Source organism: Atta colombica, unplaced genomic scaffold (assembly GCF_001594045.1).
Source record: "Atta colombica isolate Treedump-2 unplaced genomic scaffold, Acol1.0 scaffold29, whole genome shotgun sequence".
Lineage (NCBI taxonomy): Eukaryota > Metazoa > Arthropoda > Insecta > Hymenoptera > Formicidae > Atta > Atta colombica.
The window spans coordinates 660,703-678,527 of record NW_017259392.1 but is presented as its reverse complement, the minus strand read 5'-3'; the positions used below and the strand labels follow the sequence as shown (position 1 = coordinate 678,527).

At 36.1% G+C, this 17,825-nt stretch overlaps 1 protein-coding gene across 1 annotated transcript in view; it reads right to left on the bottom strand.

Annotated features, from left to right (window-relative positions):
• The window catches only part of LOC108690012 (E3 SUMO-protein ligase RanBP2), a 27,188-nt gene that overhangs the window by 2,588 nt on the left and 6,775 nt on the right, over positions 1 to 17,825 (bottom strand). Inside the window, exons 6-10 of the mRNA XM_018197055.1 lie at positions 9,354 to 9,451; positions 9,152 to 9,275; positions 2,539 to 8,859; positions 2,192 to 2,425; positions 470 to 826 (exon numbers count right to left, since the gene is read on the bottom strand). Coding sequence (XP_018052544.1) covers positions 470 to 826; positions 2,192 to 2,425; positions 2,539 to 8,859; positions 9,152 to 9,275; positions 9,354 to 9,451 — 7,134 coding nt within the window. The remainder of the gene's footprint in view (positions 1 to 469; positions 827 to 2,191; positions 2,426 to 2,538; positions 8,860 to 9,151; positions 9,276 to 9,353; positions 9,452 to 17,825) is intronic.

Below are 17,825 nucleotides of genomic sequence, written 5' to 3'. Positions count from 1 at the left end.
TGTGTGTGTGTGTGTGTGTGTGTGTGTGTGTGTGTGTGTGTGTGTGTGTGTGTATTATTGAAAAGCATGCGATCGTATTTACAGGGACATTCATTTTACAAATTTTACAATATCGTGAGACATAAATAATAGTTACAGGTACAATCGAATTTTTCTCAAGTATAATTTGAAAAAGCAAACACATGTGCAAGATGCATAATAGTTTATTGATAAAGTTTACAATGAATTTCAGATAAAACAAATGAATGCAGTCATTTAATATAACATAAGTAATGATTTTACAAAATCAATTAGTGTCACAAAATCCATAAAATGTCATAATCAAATATCTTATAATCAAATAACATTATTTCGTTTAACTTTAGAAACGTATGCATTTTCAAATACTTAGCATTGTACAGATAACAGCAACAAATAGAATCAACGAATAGCAGTGTGCAACTTGATAATCTCGTGAATTAATTACTACCTTCAGCAATTCTCTTCTCGCGTAATTCTTGCTGAATGTTATCGACATGTGCCTTGAATTGCCGAGCCAAATCGGGCGATTTAAATTTAACCGCTAATTGTTCGGCGCAGGGTTCTTGTTCGGCATAATTCATGCCGGCCCACATCCAAGCCTGATTTGATGTAGAAAGTGGATGAAATTCTACGTCGGGAGTGATCAAGAAGTTGCAGACGACCTTGTGCACTTGCTCCCGACGCAACAGTAACCGATAGCTGCCATGACCTACATGATGCAGGATCTTCATTTCGCCGACGCCACGCTCTTTCCACTCCTTCGTGGCATTGTCATATCTGTACAACTTGGCTCTTTGACAGAACGCTGTGAACAAATGAAAAAACAACTTAGAAAATAAAATTCGAATAACCTTGAAAGTGAATGGCGAATACTCTTCTTCAAGCGTTCTTAAATTAACAAGTTAGTCTTCATTATTTATATCATTATTTGTATTTACTTAATAATCTAAACAGTTTTAAAATAATAATGAAAGAACATCTTTGCAAGTTTGTTCGATAATGATTATATATTGGATAATAATTTACTGATTGTTCTTTTGATAAATTTTATCTGAGATAATCCACGCATGTAATTGGGTAATGCTTATCCAACAGGTAAAGTTTACTAAAAAATGGAATAACTTGCCCTTAATATTACAAACTATAGAAATCAAAGCTTTAAATGGTCTAGCTAGATCTTAAATGCTTGTTTGATTCTTATGTTTATCTACTACATATGTAGTCCTTATAAACGCGCCGAAATGATTTTTCGATCTTGAAACTATTGCCCTACTGAATTATTGCAGTAATATCACGAATTAAATTGACTAGCAATTACTTAATAAATTAACTTAACAAATTTTTAATGCTTATTCGTATCTTCGAAACGGTCTTATCTAATAATATTGAATGACATATTAAAATTGTGTAAATAATTAATTCTTATTGCGAAAAATATTACCTCGGCCGGGAGTCAAACCCGGATCTCTTGCATTCTGTCCAGGTTCGACTTCCGGCCGAGGTAATATTTTTTACTACATACGTAGTATATAAATTCACACAAGAATCATACAAGCATTTAAGATCTAGCTAGACCGTTTAAGGCTTTGCTTTCTATAATTTGTGTTATCACACACATATAACGATCCTATAATATATTATATAATTTAATATTGATATTAATTAACTCGGGAATAGGCCAGAGATTCATAGAAAAATGCTACAGATGGTCTGATTACAAATTTCTGACCAATTTTTTCCAAGTTTTCACAAGCAATTTGACTCTATCTTGTTAAAACATTACGCTTTATTTTGATAGCACAAAAAGTTCTCACAATTATTTACAAGCTTATTTACAAAAGCTACATGCGCAATCATTGTTAGTGATCAAACTTGTACTGAACGTGTTCGTTAAACTTCTTACCATGCCACCATAAAAACCTACAGTGTTGCTACATTAGCAGAAAAAAATTCAATGCATGAACTTTTTGTCTATACCACACATATATATATATTAATATTAATTTAATATATTGTAAATGATTTACTACATTAATATAAACATTAACTACATTGATAAATATAGAATTCTTCAAACAAATCTCTTGTACCAAGTTGAAAGATTTCAATTGAAAATAATGATAAACAAAAATATCTTTAAAATAATGATAAACAAAAATATCTAGGCTACCTTTTTCCTCGTCTTCTTCGCCAGTTCGGACTTCAATAGTATCTGGTAAAGGTACAATAGGTTCAAAGTGAGGATCGTGCTCCTGTTCATTATCTACTTCGCCATCGTCTTCATCGTTTTCTTCCTTTTGCTCTTCGCGCGATGTGTTTCGAATCGTCATCGAACTATTCAGCGATGTACTGGATTTCGAACCGAACACCGATGATCCCGCGCCAGCAAACGTAAAGTTAGGATCTGAAAGAAGTATCAATTCGAAAGTTAAAAATACTAACAATCTTATACAAAAAAAATAGAGAAAACATTTGAGAAAAGTTGATGCTTTTAATGTGTTGCTTGTTATGACGTACCGACTTTAAAGGCCTCCGGTTGCACCGCCGTCGCAGCAAGCGCCGAAAATGACATGTTATTTGCCAATAAGAAACTGGGACCATCCTCATTTTTCTGAACGTCATCTAATGGTTTCGTACCGAAAACTGTCGCCGTCGCACTAAAAACATTCGTCGCATTTGTTGCCGCTGTCGTCCCACCAAAGATATTTGTCGTTATTGGTGTCATCGTCCTGCTGAAAAAATCAGTCGTCGGCACCGTCGTTCCGCCAAAGATGTTTGTCGTTGCTGGCGCTGTTGTTCCACCGAACAAATTCGTCGTTGTTGCGGTCATTCCGCCGAAGATGTTTGTCGTCGTTATAGAATCACTGAATGGCAAAACACTATTGCTACCAAGCGTCATTTTAGAGAAAGGCGTAGAGTTTACGCCGAATACCGAGTTAGAGGACTGATTGGATGCGATTGACGACGTGGTGATTACGGTCGATGTTTTCGGAACAAAATTTGTAATAGCTACGGTAGCAATGGAAGAAGAAACGGAACTATTACCGCTATCCTTATTAAAGCTTGATGTTTTCGATGAAGTTTTTGAGGCGCCGCCGAAAATGTTGGTGTCGGAATTGAAAGAAAAAGTAGATGGCTTGAATATGGATGCAGTCGATGCAGCTTGACTAAATATCGGACTTTTTCCGACTGTGTTAGTCGCGTTGAAAACAGTTGTCTGTGTCGTTTGAGCATTTGAAGCACTACAGATCTTGAGATTTTCAAGCGAGACACTCGATGTCATCATCGCTGTTGTCTTCTCCATCGTTTCGTTAGTATCGAACTGAGGATTCATGCCGAATGAAAAAGTCGTGGTTTTCTTGTCGTTAAACAATTTCAGATCGCCAGTACCAAAGCTCATCGTGGAACTGTCGATATTGGGAATAGTCGAAGACTTGAACGTCGCAGTGGATGTCGCGAAAGAGAATCCATTTTTCACAGACGCAGATTGCGTTACGTTCCGAGTAATCTCACTGGTACTCTCAGGATCGCTCAACGAACTTATACTCAAGCTTGAGATGTCTTTCGATTGCGTTGTCATCTTTTTTTCTTCCGGCATAAACTTCATCGTGTCTTGCCCAGCGGTATCTGGATATAGCACTATACTCGGTTTCCTACAACCTCTGCAGCCAGGGCAGTTTTCTTTTTGCTTGTAAGAATAAAAGTTTACTGGTAGCTGCAACTTTAAGGCAGCTGCCTTCTCTTCCGGAGTGACCTTCGCCTCGTAAACAATCTCGATTTCTTTGACTGGTGAGCTGATCGTTTTTGTCACCGTTTTCGTCATAGATTTATTTATCTTCTCACTACTGCTGATAGTGGCTGGTTTAATATTTTTCCTGGCGTCATCAATCGCTTTTTTGAAATCTGCTGCAATCTCGGATGTCTTAAAGCGGCAAGCGAATTGCATGTACTCAATCTCGCCTTCGCTGTAATCCGCAGTGGTCCATAGCCATGTTTTCTCGTCCTTCGATGTGAACTCCAGCTCATTAGATAGTATATGGTTCAGACATAACTTTAATACGTGATCCCGACGCATGATCAGCCGCAGTTTCCCGGTCTCTTTGTGACACAGCAGCTTGATATCACCCAATCCACGTTCCTTCCATTCCTTTACCGTGGTGTCGAATCTGAAAAGTTTCGCTCGATGACTATAGAGCATCTCTTCATCCTCCTCGCCGGTTTTCACCTCGACTTTGTCTGGCAATGGTATAACTGGCGAGAAGTGGACATCTTCACTCTCAACCACCTCGTCTTCGCTGATCTCGCCACCACCGCCGCCAGGCGATTTAGCCGGTGACTTGGCCATAAAATTAAAGCCGAAGGACTTGGCGGGTGAGCCAAACGTAAACGGTGAATCGCCTGTATTTAATGTAGTACTGCTTTTCACTGGCATACCGAACATGAAATTGGCTATAGTTTCCTCGGATTTAGATGGAGTTTTCGCGCTCTCACTTGCACTCTTGTCCTGTGACATTCGGAAGCTAAAACCAGTAACGGTCGTTTCCTTGGCGGTGTTTTTGGGAATGCCGAAAGAGAATGTGGTCATAGGCATTATGCCGGAAGATGATGCGTTCATCTGGAAGATGTTAGCCTGCTGCGGCTTAGGCGGTTGCGATGGATCCTTGGAACTATCGCAGGCGATGCAATAGGCATTTGTTCCAGAATTGAGAATGTAACATCCTGTGCAAGTCCAGGAGCCGATGGGTGACTTAAATAGCTCTGACAATGGTAGTTTGGAATCAATGGGTTTACTAACAACTGCGGAAACGTTCTTATTACTCGTCGTAGAAGATGACGGAGCTTCGCAAGCTAAGCATTTCATATCCGTGGAATTATTTCTAGTGTAACAACTAGTACATTCCCAAGAACCAATTGGTGGTTTAAATAATTCCGACAATGATGGCTTCGCTTCTGTGACGTTTTGATTGTTGTTCTCGCCCGACATCTGAACTTTCTTTTCGAGTGCCTTCGCGACTTCGTTCGGATTACTGCCTTTAGCTAGCTTCTGCTGACAGCTCGACACGGCATTGTAAAACTGTGATGCCAGTTCCGATGTGTTAAAGGTCGCGGCATATAAAGTCCAGGTTTTACTGGGTTCTTTAACGTTTCCAGGAATAGTCCAATTAACAACTGTAGTGCCATTCTTGTATGTAAACGCCATATCCGACGGAATTCCGTAACTATAGATCTTAGAGCTTTCGTCATCTGTCAGTAACAAGCGAAGTTTACCGGATGTTGCGTTCAATAATAGCATCATTGATCCTGTACCCTTATTTTTCCACTGCATGGCATTGGTACCGTTGACAGATTGACATTGAAGACTCGCTGGTCCAACAAATAACTTATGCTCATTTTCAGTCTGTGGTCGTATTTCGTCGTTAGACGATCCCTGGTTAATGACGCCGGGTGGTGGCAAACGAGGTCTTCTCAAGGTTGTAGAATTCTGACTGGTTGTTGTGGATGAGGCAAACATTGGTGACTCATTGGAAGTTGTGTTCACAACAGTCGACTGCGAATTTGTTGTTGAAATCGTAGCGAGGATAAAACTCGCAGATGGCATCGAGATGGCGCTTGTTGCAGTTGTAGTCGTGATTTTCGTTTCGGATGTATTGGTTGATTTAGTAAATGAAAATCCGCTGAATGGACTGACTTTCGATGGTTCGTCGATTTTCTTAAAGTCATCTGCTTTCATGTCGCTGACTTCTTGAATAATAGGTTTAGAACTGAAGGAAAATCCTCCTAATGTTGTCGTGCTGGATTTCGATTTGTCAGAGAAAATCACTTCCGTTGTTGAGCTTATCTTATCTTGTTGTGTTAATTGTGATTTTTGAGTCTTGAACGAATCTTTGTTGCTAGAAGAAGCAGTGAAAACTTTCTCACTGATTTTGTACGCCTTTTCCGGAGATATTGCAGATAAATTAAATCTGGCCTGATCGAAAGCCTCCTTAAATGTCATCGCTTCCTCTGCGGTTTTGAATCTGATGCAAAATTTCTCCAGCTTCACTTCCTCATCAGCGAAATCGTTAGCGACCCAAAACCAAGCCTTGTTGTTGTTCGTCATTGGACTCAACTCCATGTCGGGCCTCAGCATGTGATTCGCACAGATCTTCAAGATCTGATCGCGACGCATAAGCAGACGCACTTTACCTTCTGTGTTGCGCAACAGTTTCACGTCACCGACGCCGCGTTCCTTCCATTCTTTATCAACAAAGCGAAACAGTTTTGCCCGACCGCAATATAGAGTATCCTCGTTCTCTTCACCAGTGGTGACTTTCACCTTTGCAGGCAATGGTATGACGGGTATAAAGTTCGGTATCGGATCATGCTCCTGCTCGCACACCTCTGTGGATGTATTCGGCGATTCAATTGACTCATAGATATTGTCGGTTTTGTCATGTATCTTACTACTATTAGCATTATTATGAGCATTTTGTAAAGTACTAGTGCTAGTTGTATGAGTCACAGTGACAATAGACGATGATGTTGTTAGATTGACATAGATCGGCGGTACATTGATGTTGGCTGGAGTTACATAAGTAGAAGTTGATGGTAAGTTGACAGTGGTCGGTATAGTGGCTTGTAGAGGCATGGGAATCTGATAGCAATGCGGTACATTGGAAGATGATGATTTTGTTGTCGTCATTGTCATTATAGGCGTAGTAGAGAAAGTGACAGCTACTCCACCTCCTAATCGATATTGCGGTGGTATGGTGACACTCAGGGTCGGTTGAGTAGATGGTACCGTGGTTGGTAGCGTGTCGGATGTCGTAATGACCACATTCACAGGAAGTGCTTTGTTCACCAGCGCATCTTTGATAATTGTCGTTGTCGTCGTAGTTGTCGTAGTTGTCGCTGTCATTGTTGTAACTTCGGGCTTAGTTCGTGATGGAGTTTCGATTTTCTGCTTCAACGACATTTGTAACGATGGATTCGTCGCGGTTGCCGACATGAGATCGGGCAGCTGCGAGGAAAGTGTCGATGCGAAGAGGCCTTGTTGCAGCGGATTATCCGGCACTTTCGTCTGATTAGGATATAGCATGGGCATAGGATAAACAGTGTGTGGGTAAAGGGATGATATGGCTGCCTGAGTGTTTGGATCGGGGAATGGTAATCCTCCCTGATAATACTGAAATGCGGTTGCTGCTGAAGGATACATCAGCGATGAATAAGGATGCCGAGCATGCTGCGGTGTAAATATGTTACTGGAAATCGAAGACGCCGGCCCAGTCGGTTGGTTCTGATAGTTTAAATCGACATACTCGTCATCGTCAAGAACGTAGAAGTCTTCAGGATCGACAGCGGGATTTATATTCTGTTGCTGCTGTACACGCTGCTGCTGCTGCTGCTGTTGCTGATGCTTTTGATTTTCTTTGCGCGATTCTACTACCTCCTTCGTCAGATTGTCCATTTTTTCGGTCAACGTTTTCATTTGTATCATCATGTTTTTCATTTGCTCCATCATTTCCTGTATTTCGTTGTCCCGGGACTGCATAATTTGACGTATTTGAGCATCAAGGCGCTCTGGACTCGGACGTGCCTCCGTACGATTTTTTGATAAATTCAAATAATCCTGCAATCTGCACGGTGTGCTAGCGTGTTTTGGTGTCCGATGAATATTCCTCTGAGGAGTGCTTAACATGTTCGAACCAGTCAACGTCGTCAACATTGGCAAAGTCGGATTCGTGACCGCCTGATCCACAGCGCTGTGAGTGGGTGAATAACTCTCGTCGGATATACCATCGATATCATTCCTACTCAAATCGCCCCTTCCTAGATCTGGATCTATTCTTTTTAACTCATTCTCAATATCAGTGATGTGAGTGCCGAGCTCGGAGTTCAGTGGGTGTTTAGGATTCGTGCCCGGACTACGAAGTCGGTCGAGCGTAAGATAAAAGCAGTTTCTCGCTTTTGACAGCATTATAATATGTTGCGATCGCATCTCTGACGTTAGACTTTCGCGAGGCGTAGAATCCACTATCTCGTCTGCAAAGATTTTATAAATCTGTGCTAGCTGAAATGACGCTTCCGGGCATTTAAGCGCCTGCAACGCGTCGATTGCCTGCTCGTACTGTTTATCACGTACGAGTCGCTGGGCCAATAGTAACTTGCCTTCCTCAAGCGCATTCGTCAGCTCGAAATTGTTCATTTCTTTGCCCTGATAATTGAACAATTTCGACGGAGATATACGTAATGTTTGATTATTCTGTATCCTCTCTAACAGCGGTAGAGCGGCGGTCCAGTACAGCTCAGAGCGTGCTTCCCATCTAGGAATGTAGCCATTCGCCTCATCCTTCTCCTTCATCATTTTCGCGCGATAATGAAACATGCGTGCCAAATGTACCAATAACACCGGATGCATGCCGTGATTACCAATGCAGCGAATTATTCCCAATCCTTGTTGCAATTCTTGTCGTAATTCGCCGATATCACCGTCTACATCCTCTCGCTTGGAATACATCTTATATGCCGCTGACCACCATTTCTCTTGATTACTTGTGGACAACGTCGTAGTAAGATCGATAGGCAATGTCGGTAATTTTTCTGGATTTACAAAGCTACCAAGTTGCTGTTCCTCTAGAACAGCGGACGAGCAGAATATCGATGCGTTGAGGAATGCATCGATATCGATGAGACATAGGCTGTCAGGTGCTGCCTGATTCGTATTAAATACCGAAAACTGTAACGCTGGGAATACGTGTGAGGTTTGATCTGGGTACGGAGCATCTTTGTTCTGAGGTCGATTCTCCATCCCAAGCCAGATTTGATGGTGTAATGAATCAGGCCACACCTCTTGTGCGACTGCAAACAAAAAATTAGTGTCTATTGTTTTCTTTTTAACATTGTTTTCCACTATGTGACGGTATACTTATTTTGTACATTGTTGCAGCTATTGCAAAATCAAACTCAGAATTAAAGTTCTAAGTGTAATTTGATATTATTAATTGTAACAATTTATGCTTTTTATCTAATGACAAAAACAAATGCAATACTTGTATATTTTAAAAATTAATAAACTGCAAAATAGATATAAAATTCTTGATTATTCTTGCGTATTTTAATAATCTAAAAACAGAAGGATTAATAAACGTACTTTGACTATAAGTCCTTAACTGATTTGCGGTACACATGCGTAAAGGTGGATCAGGAGCTGAATGATGATGGCAAAAAAATGAATTCCTTATATGATCAAGGTGTATTCGGGTTACAAAAATTCTCTGCAAAAGAAAAGCTACATTGAATGTACATCAAAACAGAGATTCATTATCAAGATTTATATGAAGCATGATTCGTACCTGATAAATCCGTTCTCTCCAGAGTCCTGTGCAAAATTTATCAATTCTATCCATCAGCTTTTTCGTGTCATCCCTAGCATAATTTTGAAGAATGTAACCTATTAAAATAAAGAATATAAAACTGTTAGTAAAAGTTAGATACTTAAAAATATAATAATTCTTGTATGAAATGATATGTTTACTGAAATCTTGTATGAAAATTCTTTGAGAATTCTCAGATTTCCTAGATATATTTTTATTTAAAGTTTCAGATAAGAATTTTTTAATATAATTTTAAAATGAACTTAAATACAAGTAACGCAAATACATATACAGAATGTCTGATAATTAACGATAAATTCTTGCTCGCACAGCGGCAGAATGGACTAAACTGAATCAAAAAGTCCTCTCCTATTTTGTAATTTCCAATATAATATTTACAATATAGTATAATATTTACAATAGTTAACGAGATATTAATTACTAAAAATTGCCGAATATTGGTCTTCAATAATTTTTTATTCGAATACTACCAACTTTACAGAAAAGTAACAAAAAATAAAAATTGCTTATTTTTTTCTCGTAAAGTTCTGAAAATTTTTTTCAGAATTTTTTAATACCGTATTTTCTCATGTTGGTAAAAATTCTCATGTTGCCAATAAGAAAATGCATATTAAAAAGTTGATCAAAAATTCTGAAAAATTTTCTTAGAGCTCTACAAGAAGAAAATAAACAATTTTTGTCTTTTACTGTTTTTCTGTAAAATTGATAGTATTTGAGTAAAAAATTATTAAAAAAGACCAATATTCGGCAATTTTTATATAATAATTAATGTCTCGTTAAGAGGAGGTTCTATTCTATTTTAAAATTTATCTTTTTCCAATTTTTTTCATAAAAAAAAGGAAGATGATATTAAAATAATGTTTTGGCATAAATTTTTATATATTTCACACGTACAAATAATTTTTTCGAAATATAAAAAATAGCGGTTATTTCTTAGGACTGCATCAGAGAGCGCAACGCGTGGTCAACTAGTGTGAAATCCTGGCTATCGACAGTTTATCTGAGACGAAAAGAATTAATGAAATTATTAAAATAGGGTCTTTCAATAGGGACGCTCGAAATTTGTTACAGTAGCCATGTTGTTAAAGTGACATCTGTCAAATTTGTTGTGAATTGTTTAGTAGTGTATGGCAAATCACCATGGAAGGTCATAGTGTTGAGCAACATGTGCAAATCATAAAATTTTATTATCAAAATCAGTGCTCCGTTCGAGAAACGTTCCGCGCATTACGTGATTTTTATCCTCACCACAACCGTTCTGCCGAGTCGACTATTCGACGTTTGGTGGCCAAATTCGAGTCAACCGGTTCGATAAATAATCAGCCAACACCAGTACGTTGCCGAAACGCAAGGTCTGCTGAAAACATCGCTGCTGTGCGTGAAAGTGTACGGGAAAACCCGGGGCGGTCAATTTCTCGTCATTCACAACTTGGCCTTTCTGCGACTTCAATTTGGTGAATTTTGCGTCGGAACTTGGGTCTGTACCCCTATAAAATTCAACTGATCCTTAAAGTAAACGACCAGGGTAGACAACGCCATGTGTTCGCTGGGTTCTGGAGCAATTGGAAGTTAACTCAAATTTCGCTAAACAAATTATCTTTAGCGATAAGACCCATTTTTGGATGAATGGATATGTGAACAAGCAAAATTGTCGAATTTGGTACCAATCCACGCGAGATACACCAGCTCCAAATGCATCCCGAGAAAGTCACTGTTTGGTGCGGATTTTGGTCTGGCGAAATCATCAGTCCGTACTTCTTCCAAAACGAAGCAGGCGTTGCCATAACCGTCAACGGCGAGCGCTACAGATCGATGATAAGCAATTTTTTGTGGTCTAAAATGGATGATATGGATACCGATAACATGTGGTTCCAATGTGGATGGCGCTACGTAACACACCGCATGCCACGATGGACATTCTGCACGAGCGAGGGCCGTCTCGCGCGGCGACGTGAACTGGCCACCGAGATCATGCGATTTAATGCCTTTAGACTTCTTCCTTTAGAGCTATCTTAAATCGCAGGTCTATACAAATAAACCGCAAACAATTGATGCTCTCAAAGTCAACATAACAAACGCCATCCAGCAAATTCAGCCAGATTTATGCGAGAAAGTCATCGAAAATTGGACCGCTCGAATACGTGTCACCAAGCGAAGCCGCGGCGGACATTTGAGCGACGTTATATTCCATACTTAATATCATAAAATATTCTTTTAAATAAAAAAAAAATTGAGTGGATATCTCACACATAACTTGTTTTATTTACATTTAAAAATCGAGCGTCCTTATTGAAAGACCCTATATATTAAATGTGGGAGCATGAACCTCATTTCATTTGAAAAATTTGAAAATTTATAAAATGGCAACTTGAAATCAAGTGTCAATTTTCACAAACTTTTTTTCTTTTTCAACCTGTTCAAATATTTTTATTAGTTATTTTGGAAAATTTATGGCATTTTTAGGTTCATGGCCCCATAAAAATTGCTTATTTTACGTAGAAAAAAAATTTTAATCGATCGGATAAAATTTTACATTTTACGCCAGTTTGAAAAACATGAATTTGAGAAAATCGCGAAAAAATAAAGTTTTACTTTATTATAATGATTTTAATTAACTATTACTTTATGATAATGATTTTAATTAACTACAATATTTTGCAACTTACATTTAATCAGTAATTCCGGACCTATATAAGTCAATTTCTCCTCTGTTCGAAGAACAAATTTTGCTACATGTGAACTCTTCTTCTTTCGATTTTTGCTTGTTTTGTGCATAACATTGAGCTCACTTGATTTTCGACCACGCGCAATGCAAAATCCGATTCAATAAGTCATAACATTGCACAATCCTTTTACAAGCATATTTTACACACTTCAGAGATACAAAAAATGTAAAAAGCGATTTTTTTTTACCCTCCAAAATAGAACCTCTCCTTACTATTGCAAAATAGAGGACTTTTCGATTCAGTTTAGTTCGCTCTATCTACAAAAAATGTTTAGCAAAAGTTTCGTCGGACACCCTATGTAAATAGACTGCCAACTTCGCTTCCATATTTGAAAACGATGCTAGGCAGCGCCATATTTTAGTTCTCTTACATCCATGTATAAATTACATGGATATTCACACGATACTCACAGACAGGACGCATACATACGCATATGGGAACTAAAACTCAGAATCAGGATCATCTCTTTCTATCACATTGAATCAGCAGTTTATTTATATAAAGTCTGATCTACATAGAACGCGGATCGCAGATCGCAAAACTAAAAATTAACCTAACGTATTTTAATTATAATAGGTTGTAAGACACAGAACGCAGGATGCAGAAAGCAATTGAGTGAACTTCAACTTTTGCATCCTGCATCCTACGTATTGTGATCTGCGATCTATTGCAATCTGAAATATGTTTCATTTGCGTTTTGCGTTTAGGGTATTCATAGCGGTATTCATAGTTTTTATTTCAAGGCTGTCTTAAGTAATGTCTTAAGACGCTAATATAGTCCTCTGATTGGTTCGTGACTTCTTAAGACTGTACTTAAAATGATTTTGAATATAACATCTGATGAATACTGGTTTTATATAGATCAAACTTTAATCTATAATAATCTATAATAGTTACGCACAAGATGCATAAAGCTAATATTTCATGTGCCATACGAATTTCTTAAGACTATCCTGGTGAAAATTTTTCTTATAATTTTTATACGAATTGAAACATTTTTTGGAAATACTCAGAAATATTCGGAAAATTTATATCTTCTCTCAGAATTTTTCATACAAACGAATTCTGAAAAATTCTGAAATTTCTCATTCCATAATTTAAAAAAATATTTTTAAATTTTTTAGATTTTATAACATTTCATCAGAAATTATACTTACAAAAATCTTAGAAATCTTATATTTCATAATTAACGTGAAAAATTCTGAGAAAAGATGTAGATTTTCTGAGAAGTTCCAATTCGTATAAAAAATATAAGAAAATTATAAAATTATATAGAAATTCTGAAAAATTGTATAAAAAATTGTATAAAAAAATTTTTTTTCCAGGATGTTGATTGGTTGCGGAATAAAGAGATCCGAAAAGGGATAAAAAGCCTTGTCGATCAACACTTAAAATATTAGGTACAATTTCATGCTGTTAAAATAAGCAATTGGAGCGATCTGTTATTATTCCAGCGGTCGAAATTTTATAACTTGAACTATAATACATGGAAACACTTATATCATGGTTTGAATGGTTTCAATTATACATCAAACACTCAAACTGTTGATAGTGTTGCCGCATCGTATCGACGCACGTATGATATAAAAATACAAGATGTAACGTTCGCACGAATGCGCAATAGGAGTATGAATTTGGATCCAAATTTGATTGGCTGTTCTAGTATGCTACTGCTACTATACGCAGGAAAGTACATTTGGACTCAAATTTGATTGTATGCTATCGTCATGATACGCAATGTTTCATCTTGTCTTATTACATCATAGTAGCAACCATATTGACTACGTTGACCGCGATATATAATCTAATTTATTCTTTTCCTTTGTTGCCGATTCAAAAGGTTAGTATAAAAGGATTCAGTGCAGTTAGAATAATTTAATAACTGTTAATACTATTTAATTCAGACACATGTCAAAATTGTGAAAAACATAAACATGTCAAATCTGTCGCTTAAATGTCAAGTTTAATGTTTCTTGCCCTTTTTCATATATAAAATTATCGCTCTAATAGTTCTGCGACAGAAGTCATCATGTAATTTTTTTTATCGCTGAAACTTCCAATTTGAGTGGCTCGTAAAAAACATCTTCGCACGACAAGAGACAACGTGATAGCCAATTAGACTCTTTCAAATCAGAGTCTAATTAGCTATCGCATCGTTTCTTGCCATGCATAACAAGCTTATTCACGCAGAATATTATCCAGAACATTAACGCTTATTGATGCAGAACATTAATGCATCCTGAGTGCAACAGATCTTGCTGATAGATGATTAAAGAAAATGTAAAGTATCCTCGTGCCTCAATAGACATTATTGCATGCTTTAGTATATCCTGGCCTTATCCAATCTTTTTCTTCTTTTCCCTTCTAAGCCATAGGACTCGCATGGGCATAGTTACAAGGCCTTGAATTGATCTCATCTAATGTTTAAAAACAAAACAGAGGAAAGGTGTTCGATTCAAAGAGGCATATATAATGAGAAACAAAAAATTTTTCTCAAATTCATATTTTTTTTACTTCAAGATCGCACTTTTTTTAAATGGAATTGTATAATTTGTTTACACAATATGATTTCTCTAATTATTCTGTATATAAAAGTATTAAGACAATGATATCAAAAAACCAACATATGAGATATTTTAATCTGGAACAGATTGATATAAAATGTTAACGATATTCATAATTCTTATTTCAATTAATTCTTATTCAAGACTGAATCGTCTTAGGCTCTCTGATTGGTTCGTGATTTCTTAAGACTGTACTTAAGGCAGTCTTGAATATAAGATTTGACTATGAATGCCGTCCAATGTGAAATTTTTTTAATAATCGCACCTTAACTTTTATGAACAAAATAATGAAATGAATCAATTGATGCAAAGAAAACACCTAGTTGCTATAAAAAAATAATTTTTGTAAAATAATTTTTTAAATAAACAATTATAGCTAATGGTATTCATAGTCATTCTTATTTTAAGATTGTCTTAAGTCGCTAATGCGGTCGCCTTCTGATTGGTTCATAATCTTAAAACATTTTAAAACTATACTTAAGACGGTCTTAAATACAAGATCCGATTATGAATACCTATGTGTTTTCTTTTTACCAATTGATTCATCTCATTATTCTGTTTGTAAAAGTATTAAAGGGAATCTAAAGTGAAGTCTGAACTCTGATGAGATCGCTGCTTTACCGATAAAATGCATCAACATCTTTATATACTACTCATCAATATCGCACACATACGTATAAATTTTCTAATTAATTAATCTTTCGTATTAGGTATCTAAATCTAATTCTAAGTACTCAACTGGTTGAATACTACTACTGTAATTCTAAGTACTCATTGGTTATTCATATAATCCAAACTAAGATTGTTTTATACGTACGAAATATAAAATTTATATATAAAACAAACATTATTACGAATTGACGTTAAAAGTCGATAACAAAATTGTAATTTTTCATCTTTTTTCGTTTTTGACATAAAGTTGATCGGTTTGAACTATATTATCGTTTATATTTTAATTATGGAAAAGGATTTTTTTAATCTGTAAAGGCAGTTAGAAAAATACTTGTTCGAAAAAATTGATAAAACAGATACTTTAGAATCCCTTTAAAGTATTTTTAAGATTAATAGTTTAAGAAAAATTAATAGTTTAAGAGTTATTTAATATCTTCAAATATTGCCAATATATGCCAGAATAAAGTATAAAATATGTCGTAAAAAAAACTATTAGTTTTTAAATATATTCACTACCTTAATATTTTTATATGCAAAATAATTAGAGGTATTATGTGTAAAAAGTAAAATTCCATTTTAAAAAGTGAAAGTGACCTTGAAATCTTAAAAAATATCTTATCTCTGTGTAGTCGAGAAAATGCAAGAATGCGCGGAAAAAATGATGATAATGCGAAAGCGAAGCAGCGAAGTCTTGCGACCGCGATAGCCAATAGCGAGCGAGAGGTCCGTGTGAGAGAACGAAAAAATTCAGTCTTTAGTTTGTAATCAGCAGAATAAAAAGGCTATGTTTTCTCAGTCCAATGTATGTTTCAAACCATCCTCTATGTTTTATGCCTTTCACCCTTTAAAGTCTATTTTTTTGTTTTATATCGAGATTGAGACAAAAGTTAACGAACTCCGCAAAAAACAGGAAACACGTCAAGCAGCAACACAGCAATATAATTGTCGATAAATGATTCCAAAGAGGGAAAAAAGCAAGAGATAAGAAGCAAAAAACAGAAAACAAAGAGCTTATTGTAGAATAGGCTTTATGTCTCTTTATGTCTTCTCTCCCTCAAAATATCCCCATTTATGCTAACACTTGAGAAAAATTTTTTGCTCATCACAATATGCCTTTTCGAATCGAACAATTTTCCCCCGTGGTATTTTCTCGTATCATCGAGAATGAAGATTAAGGAAACATTATATTATATATACAGGGTGTCCCATTTTAATGTCCCACCTCAAATAATTTTTTTATTTTTTAAATATTAAGATACAAAAATTGGCTCTTTGGAATAAAAATTTAATAAATAATAAATAATAAAGGGCTAGTAAAATGGCTAATAAAAGCCAAGCTGGTTGTTCTTGCTTATATTATTTAATGTGCAAAATAAAAATTATTAAGTATAAACATACGTCATAAGCACATAATTTTTGGTATGGTGGAAAATTATCAAAAATTCCATTCTAAATTTCATGAAAAAAAATTTGCATTAAAACAATAAATATATTGCAAAATAACTTTTAACTTCATTTTCTCAACAACAATTAATCAGACTCTAATAGACGAAACTATTTTATAAAAAAGACAATACCAATGACAATTCTGATTTATCTAAAATAAGAATCTTCTTCACTATTACATCTCTCTTCTTCACTTACATCAATTCTATATCTAATAGATTTATTTCAATATCAAGGCTAAATCGTCAGATTGTTTTTACAATTCCTCACACTCTTAATAAATTTATCACAACGGATAAAGATATATTAAACAACATGTGACGTCATTTATAAAATCAATTGTTTAGACTGTGAGGCATCGTATGTAAGACAGCTAAAAATCAGAATTAAAGAACATAAATCAGACATTAATAAAAAAATGTAGATCTCCATCAGTTATTTCTAATCATTGACTGTTTGAAACCCACGATTTTGATTGGGCTCATGAGCAAATTTTGGATAATAAGCCATTTTTTATTAAGAGAAACATCTCTGAAATAATCCACATAAAAAGACAACACAAAGGCTTAAATAAAACAATATAGAATTTCAATTCATGATTCCTATCTCCTCATTCTACATCCCCTCCAAGACTATTAACTCCCACTCTAAGTTTTACTATCCATGATTATTAGTTTCTGAGTATTGGAATATCATTTGAATTCAGTAACACAAGGAGAACAGAAGTTGTATAATATTAGGTGTACAACTTTACTTCCGCCGTTTTTTTTTAAATTCGAGGCTTTATTGTAAAAAACTGGTTATACATTTGATTCAAAGTATTGTCTATCGCTGGCCACTACTTTCTCCCATCTTTCGGGTAGTGTACGAATCCCGCGTCGAAAAAACTGGTCATCTTTTGAGGCTATCCACGAATCGATCCAATTTTTTACTTCTTCATAAGACCGGAAGTGCTGGTCAGCCAGGCCATTGATCGAAACAAGTGATATAATCAGAGGGAGCAACGTCTGGAGAATACGGCG